The following is an 8,898-nucleotide window of genomic DNA, read 5'->3' on the forward strand; positions in this document are numbered from 1 at the left end:
CTCACCTCATAAAATGAAGAATTAATGTCGTGTAAAGTCCGATACTAAGTACTTCACTTGGCATTTTACAGACTTTCGTACCCTTACATTATAAGACCATGTCACGAATTCTGATGATATGCCATTAAAGTAAAAGTTCCTATAATATGTATTTTTAGTAAGTAGCTTTGGATTTCAGTGTGTTGTAATTATTGGTTTTATACAATTTCAGAACGGAATGTGGTAAATATGCGGCGTATTGTTCGCGCGCTCTGGAACGAACGATTCGGAACGGCGGACGAACGGACCGGCCCTCCAGAATGGAAGTGCTGTCTATTCTGCTAAAGAATCCCTACCACCACTGCCTACCACACGCAATTCCTGTGCATGTGCTCAATAATACTTACCAGGTTAGTAGTTGAACTTAAATATTCTTTTTCAACTTCCAATAAACAAAGTATAATATAATATCGTAATAGTTGTAGAGCTACTTAGCGATGCATAAAGCTGCAAATTCGATCCTGAAAACGTGGGATATTCTCTTCCCCACCCCTAACATAAGCTTTATGCTTGTTTGGAGGGGTAAATAGAAATGTTAGTGTTTCCTTAAATTGGGGAAATTTTATTCATATTACTATCATTAGATTGATCATTAAAATGCATGTAATACAAAAGGTATATAAACTATATCGAAAAAAGACCTTGTTTCTCAATTAATTAGTTTTAGGTTATGACTAGGTAAAAATCGTTACTAAAACATTCGACTGAAAAAAACTGATGCATGTTTATTTAATGATACGCCAAATTCTTAGAGGAACAAAATCCGTCGCTCTATCAGGAAAGGACTTTTTCTTTTGGAAGATGGGCTGGTACTGTACCTGTACTGTATGTATAGAAACGTTGATTATCTTGGGCATGATATCCATGATATGGAATTTGATGTTTATATCTACATCGAAGTAATATAACTGTGTGTTCATAATAGAATTTAACTACTTTTGTCCTATGAAAGTACTCCCTCTCGAAACTTGGAACTTTTAATGACCGGCTTTTCCAAACGGATAGCTTCTTTTCACGAAGTATACTCCATGACACTATATAGGCTGCAAATACTATAAAAATATATCAAATTTTGCCACCCTGAGCCTGAGGTTAGGGAATGCTTGCTGTTATGTTACCCCCTAACAGCTGATGGTACGGCTGGTAATCAATGTTTCTTTTTCAGGTGGTAAGCTTTGACGGATCGACGACGGTTGAAGAGTTCCTAACGACGCTGAGCACGGAACTGGGCTGCAGGGAACCGGCGGCGTCCGGCTTCGCTCTCTTCAGCGACGACCCGATCGAGAAGGACTTGGAACATCATATCAAACCTGACAAGAAGGTAGGAACATTTTTCTTTTTTCGATCAAATTAATTACACGCTGTATGAGCTGAGATAGCCCAGTGGTTAGAACGCGTGCATCTTAACCGATGATTGCGGGTTCAAACCCAGGCAAGCACCACTATATATATGTGCTTAATTTGTGTTTATAATTCATCTCGTGCTCGGCGGTGAAGGAGATCATTGTGAGGATACTTGCATGTGTCTAATTTCATAGAAATTCTGCCACATGTGTATTCCACCAACCCGCATTGGAATTGGAATATGTTCCAAACCCTCTCCTTAATGGGAGAGGAGGCCTTATCCCAGCAGTGGGAAATTTACATGCTGTTACTTGTATAAGCTGGTAAGGTTAAGGTTAACAAATCTGTTGTATTTCAATTGCTGTTTTTTATAGAACCCATAAACATTATATAAATAAGAGAATTAAATGTAAACCTTATACTATACTACCAAGCTTTTGAATTCCAAAAGTTAGCACATCTTCGGAACTTTACTCATGCCTGCATATATGACAACATTTAAAGAGTTTGTTCTTATACACATTTAATGATGTACATTTGATTCTACAGTTCATTTTAGAAAAACCTTCATATACATTCCAATTTGGTTTTAGTTCTCCATTAATCTCGTGTGACTCAAACATGATTTTAAGAGCATATTTAAAGCCGTTCTAATATCTTTCTAATCTTTCAGTTGTGTGACGTAATATCGAAATGGGAAACGGCGTTGCGCGAGAAAGGATCCGGAAAGTTCGAAAACTCTCGAGTAATCAGGCTGACATACAGAAATCGCTTGTATTTTAAAAACTCGGTGCGAACGGAAACCGACAAGGAGAGGTTACTGCTCTGCTATCAAGTTAATCAACAAGGTACGTTTATTTTGTCAGTTATATCCCAACATTCATGTTGTAATAACAACAACAGCTAAGGCTTTCTCTCCGTTCTGAGGAGAAGGTTTTTTGGAACATATTTCACCACGCTGTTCCAATGCGGGTTGGTGGAATACACATGTGGCAGAATTTCTATAAAATTGGACATATGCAGGTTTCCTCACGATATTTTCCTCCTCTGTGCCAACTCGCCTCAATTTTTGTTTCAAGAATGTAGGTAGGCAAAGGTACTGGTTGGTAAATCACCGATGCACCTTACGAGCTAAGATGTCTCTTGTGACCGGTATACAATTTGTTAGAAGTCACGTAATGTTTTAGATAACAATAAATATAATGATTAATAAGACGCACTCATCTATGTGATGATGCCCATTATGGAGTTTTCATGAGACATAGAGAACTTCAAAACTTGTCCCCTCTCCTTAAATTCGTTTGAAACCGTATTGAAAAACTAGTATCCAATGAGAAGTTACAGACAAAATGCTACGGATTAAATAATGTTTGACGACCTCCATGGTCGAGTGGTGTGTACACCGGTTTTCATGGGTACGCCACTCTGAGGTACCGGGTTCGATTCCCGGCCGAGTCGATATAGATTACCATTAGTTTTCTATGTTGTCTTGGGTCTGGGTGTTTGTGGTATCGTTACTTCTGATTTTCCATAACACAAGTGCTTCAGCTACTCACATTGGGATCAGAGTAATGTATGTGATGTTGTCTCATATCTATTTAATGTGAAATGATATATAACAATGGGTTTGGTGGTGCGCAGTGGTGGCGGGGCGCTTCCCCGTGACGCGCGAGCTGGCAGCCGAGCTGGGCGCGCTAATGGCGCAGCTAGACATGGGCGACCACTGCGCTGCCAGCGCTCACCACGCGCAACCGCTCGCTCACCGCTTCTACCCCTACCGCTACCGCGCCGGCCTCGGCAACGACGAGCTCAGGTACGCACACCACTATCGATCAATCGTTTAGTTCATTCATCTCTTAATCAACCTTCTACCTCAGTTTGACATCTATCAACCTCAGAGACTATAAATAAAAAAAATAACTTTTGAATCGTTATTTATCAACTACACAAAATTAAGTTACCATCGGTTCAAAAAGTAGATTCTACCTAGAAAAAAGGCAAGACTCTTTTACAACATTTAAAAATACAGTCATGGTAGTTAAATACAAATATATATTAATGTAGGATACATACAGTCTGGCAGTCAACAAGTATTAATTCCATGCTGTATCATCTGTATAATCTTATAATAACAAGCCTTCTTTACCAATAAAGTAAAAAGTAAAGTAACAGCCTGTAAATTCCCACTGCTGGGCTAAAGGCCTCCTCTCCCTTTGAGAAGGTTTTGGAACATATTCCACCACGCTGTTCCAATGCGGGTTGGTGGAATATACATGTGGCAATTTCTATGAAATTTGTCACATGCAGGTTTCCTCACGATGTTTTCCTTCACCGCTGAGCACGAGATGAATTATAAAGACAAATTTAGCACATGAAACAGCGGTGCTTGCCTGGGTTTGAACTCGCAATCATCGGTTAAGATGCACGCGTTCTAACCACTGGGCCATCTCGGCTTCATTAATATCAATCAATCGTTTCATTTCTTCATGTCTTAATCAAATTTCTTCCTTACTTTTACGTCAATAAATCTAAGATACTATAAATCAAAATATACTTTATCCAAGTAGACTTTTACAAACACTTTTAAATCGTCATTTTACAATTAAGTGAAGCTACCACCGGTTCGGAAAATAGATTCTACCGACAAGAAAGAAAAGAAATTCAGCAGTTGCTCTTTTTCAACATTTTTCAACATACAGTCATGTAAATACAATTATATATTAATGTATCCTGTCTGGCAGTATTTATTCCAGGCTGTATCGTCTGTATAATCTTATAATAACATATCTTCTTTACCAATATGACGTAATAATGACATGTTGCTATTAACAGAGACGTCGAAGAGAAACTCCGGTCTAAGTGGATCGCGCTGAAGGGCCGCAGTACGGCGGATTGCGTCAGAATTTATCTCAATTGCACGAGGAAATGGCCATTTTTCGGTGCTACGTTATTCCAAGCTAGGGTAAGTTACTTATCGATATAATCGATTATATTTTTTTCTATATTCCACAATATTCAGATTCAAAATCAAAATAAACTTTATTCAAATGAAGCCCACTTGAATAAAGTTTATTATTAGCACTTTTGAATCGTCATTTAACAATTAAGTGAAGCTACCACCGTTTCGGAAAGTAGATTCTACCGAGAAGAACCGGCAAGAAACTCATTATTCATTCAAACCTATTATTTAATAATAACTGTAAATTAAATTATTTGATATTAACCTTATTACGTTATAAAAAAATTACAGATAAAACAGCCAGATTTATCCATGGTGTGGCTCGCTGTGTCAGAGGAAGGAGTCACGGTGCTAGAGTTAGCGTCCATGGCAGTCATAGGCAGATATGCGCTCAATTCCATTGGCCTGTTTGGTGGACTGCAGGTGAGCTGCTTATTTTAATCAGAACAGTCGAAGTCACCAAAATATTTTATGGTGATTAACTCATTATGTAGGACGGAAATAAGTGTATAATGTAATGTGATGTGTATTTGTTTACTTTCAGGACGATCTAATGATGTTAATCGACGCGGAGGACTCGAGTCCAGTTCATAAGATGCTAATTAGTCTCAATAAGCCAAAGGTACGTTTGATTTGAATTTATTTTACCAATATTTTTAAAACAAATTTTTCGAGCGAACTTCATCTCAAAAAAGGATAACAACCTTTGTCAAAAGGTACATAATATAGTTGAACGTACAACGAATACGAGCTGAGATGGCCCAGTGGTTAGAACGCGTGCATCTTAACCGATGATTGCGGGTTCAAACCCAGGCAAGCACCACTATATATATGTGCTTAATTGTGTTTATAATTCATCTCATGCTCGGCGGTGAAGGAAAACATCGTGAGGAAACCTGCATGTGTCTAATTTCATCGAAATTCTGCCACATGTGCATTCCACCAACCCGCATTGGAACAGCGTGGTGGAAAACGTTCCAAACCCTCTCCTTAATGGAAGAGGAGGCCTTATCTCAGCAGTGGGAAATTTACAGGCTGTTACTTTACTTTTTTACTTTTACAACGAATAATTCGAGCTTTGATATTAGACTTGTAACTAACCGTGCGCCCGTTCCAAGATGGCGGAGCTGACTAACTTCTCTCTCTCTCGTTCCAAGATGGCGGAGCTGACGCACCTGATCGCTGACTACAAGAACGCGTCGCTGCGCGGCGGCGCGGGCACGCCGCAGATGAGCTCGCTCACGCGCAACGGCTCGCACCGCTCGCGCCGCACGCCCTCCACGCTGCCGCCCGCCGCCGAGCGCCGCGCCACGCTCGCCTCGCACGCCAGCCTCGGCCTCGCCGCGCCCGACCTGCTGCGCGCCACGCCCGACCACCGCCGCGCGCCGCACGCGCACCCGCACCCGCACGCGCACGCGCACCCGCACCCGCACACGCACACCAAGTGAGCGGGGCCCGGAATGCATCTCTTTGTTTCGGTATCGTTATCTAGATCGAAAACGAAATTGTCGACGGTCGGCGTGTCTCGGCATCTCTCGTGTTCATTCGGTGCTGTACGATTCGAATACGATTTCATCGATTTTAAAATTGTAATACGAAACGAGTGGCTAGTAAACTTGAATTATAGTATAGATGTGTCCGGTCCGCGTCGCGCCGGAGTCGTTCTAAAGAAACGAATGTTCCATAAATCACGATAATTTAAAAAATATACCTCATATTTTGTAGCGTCTAACGATTCAGCCTCCTATATGATTGGCTTGTATTATAGTTTGTACGAGTTTAGTTCGTCTAATGTTAACGATGTTCGCTAAAGTCGCTTAACGTGCTTCGAAGGGTATTGTTTTTCTATGCAACTCTAACGCCAATTAGGTATATGTAGCTATATACACTTGAAACGTTGAATTAGAATACTAAAATTGTCTATAGCTGTCTTTTAGCCGTAAATTGTTTTGCCTTTTTTTAATTAATAATTTTCACTGACTGTGATATAAGCTTTGGTCTAAATTTAAGTCGCTATTTATTTTCAAATTTAATTTAATAATATTCAGAAATGATAAATAGTTATTGGTACTATTCAAAGGTATCTATGGCCAATTTTAGTATATAATTCAATCTTCTTCTATATACATATGTGCAGGGTATACTAAATGCTATGTAGAAGACGAATAGCGGTAGAACGTGAAAAAATAGTGAACGTATAGAAAATCCAAAGATAATTAATTAGACATCGTTACTACAGATGTAGGTTGAGGTTTTGTATGTACGGATATAGTATAACAGATTAAAAATGTAAGTTCGATGTTTTTTAATCGTGTACGTTATTCGATATGAATCGAATAGATTAATCGATTGAATGTTTTTTTTTTATTTTTATTGAAATGGTCTGGGTCTTTATTACCTTTTATATTTGTAATTAGTTATGTATTGAAGCAGTGAAATAGTAAATAATTTACAGTAATCCGTTAATGTATTAACACACAAATATTGTCTAGATTTTTTAAATAATAATTTGTCTTATATTTTCTTATGGAAATCATTAATTAATAAAATGATATTGTTATAACGTTCATTCACAACATAACAATATACGTCAGATATATTTGTGAAAAATAATTGAATGATTTAAACAAATGAACGAAATGAATGTAATGGAATATTCAAAGATTTCCATAATTAAGAATGTATATACTGGTTCTGTTGCACACATTGTATAAACTAATTTGATTGGACTAAAAGTATTGCTAACTCTTTCTAACGTGTGAGGTAACTTGAATAAGTTTAGTCGTCAGATAAGTTGCTATGTGTGCTATAAAACAAAGAGCTCAATATGGGATCGAAATGAACTAAATCGGTCTATAGATCTGAGTTGGGAGTGAAGTTTTGACTGAATACAAACAAAGATCTACAACGAATCTCAACATTCTACGTAATGTTTTTACCGCTGTGTAGTGTAGATATGAACGGACGTACGATTTGGACACTAATAATAATAATTTAAGATCATTTCGATGTTACTTTTCGAGGTAATGTAAAAACTATTTTCGAATCACGTACAATATTGATATGTGATTTATATTATCATTGAGTGAAGAAGGCTAATGTATATAATTCAGACCAAATGAACAGTAAACACAATAATTTGTCTTTATAATTCATCTCGTGCTCAGCGGTGAAGGAAAAAATTGTGAGGAAACCTGCATGTGACAAATTTCATAGATATTCTGCCACATGTGTATTCCACCAACCCGCATTGGAACAGCGTGGTGGAATATGTTCCAAACCTTCTCCTCAAAGGGAGAGGAGGCCTTTAGCCCAGCAGTGGGAATTAACAGGCTTGTTTTGAACAGTAAAAACAATATTACGTAAAGTTCAAAGTTTTGAACAAGTATGTACAATGTTTCAAATTTTTATAGACTTATATCAACTTGTGTAATATGTGGCTTGTGTACCGACAGCATGACAATACTTTGACATGAAATTCAAAATAATCTTAAATTTATGTTATATTTTTTTATCGTATAATTAGAACCGGAATGAACCGGTTGTGTGTCATTTTGATAACTCGTTCTTATACGACCGATCGTAAGTATAACAGAACGGATATTAATTTTTGTACTGTTTATCTCTCATGAATATAATTCGTAACTTTTTTGTTTTCAGTTACACATAATCTATATTTGATCTTATATTTCAACATACGAACTTTATAAAGAAAGTTTAATAAATTATAATAAAAAAAATGTCTGAATAAGCCAATAATGACAAATGAAGCCTTCTTTACTTAAGGAGCAACAAAACGAGCTGATTGTAAAGAGCTAAATATAATAATGGCAGAAATTTAGTAGTTTCCTTAACTGTAGTTACATTGTCCATAATACTACTAAGTTAATATATAAATATTTCGACCAATTCGCTTCAACGGCCGAAACGAAGCCATCGGATATGCGATTATAGTTCTTGTAACAATATCGATGTTCGTAACGATCTATAATATAATTAAAGAAACGAATGTCGTATCATTAGGTTTAAAATCGCGTATTCACTGGCGAATCGTTATAAGCTAGCAGGTGATATTTGAATTGCACTTTTTGCATAACACGAAAATAATAACTGTTGATATTATTGTGTATAGATTTATATAAGTATGTTCTACATAGGATTTTTTTTTTGTAATAATAAGCTAATTTAGATTGTATAGCGAATGGATAATTTATTGGTAGGTATTTATTGTTTTTTTTTTTCTACGATTTGGTTAATTATTTTATAATGATTGGTTTATGGTTTTTTATTGTAATTTTTTTTTGTAATGTGGCCTAAATGGAAGCCTATTTGTTATTAGGGCCTAAATTTTTGTATGATTGATGATGAGTTTTTTATGATGCAACAATAAACGTGTATTATCGAATCGAGTGATTTGTTTTATTGATTTTAAATTTGGAATTAAATAAAAAAAATAAACTTTTTTTTTTAATTTACAATTTATTTATTTTTATCAATGTATTCTTCTAACGGTAGTCGTTTCTGATATTTATCATACATATACATAAGTACATGGA

At 36.8% G+C, this 8,898-nt stretch overlaps 1 protein-coding gene across 1 annotated transcript in view; it reads left to right on the forward strand.

Annotated features, from left to right (window-relative positions):
* Nucleotides 1–8,751, forward strand: part of LOC124535572 (uncharacterized protein CG43867) — a 363,739-nt gene extending 354,988 nt beyond the window's left edge. Inside the window, exons 25-32 of the mRNA XM_047111819.1 lie at nt 212–389; nt 1,205–1,360; nt 2,057–2,231; nt 3,025–3,196; nt 4,216–4,345; nt 4,634–4,765; nt 4,887–4,964; nt 5,500–8,751. Of these exons, the coding sequence (XP_046967775.1) occupies nt 212–389; nt 1,205–1,360; nt 2,057–2,231; nt 3,025–3,196; nt 4,216–4,345; nt 4,634–4,765; nt 4,887–4,964; nt 5,500–5,790 (1,312 nt within the window). The 3' untranslated portion in view covers nt 5,791–8,751. The remainder of the gene's footprint in view (nt 1–211; nt 390–1,204; nt 1,361–2,056; nt 2,232–3,024; nt 3,197–4,215; nt 4,346–4,633; nt 4,766–4,886; nt 4,965–5,499) is intronic.
* Nucleotides 8,752–8,898: the final 147 nt, after the last annotated feature.

The sequence above is a fragment of the Vanessa cardui genome, chromosome 15 (genome assembly GCF_905220365.1).
Source record: "Vanessa cardui chromosome 15, ilVanCard2.1, whole genome shotgun sequence".
Classification (NCBI taxonomy): domain Eukaryota; kingdom Metazoa; phylum Arthropoda; class Insecta; order Lepidoptera; family Nymphalidae; genus Vanessa; species Vanessa cardui.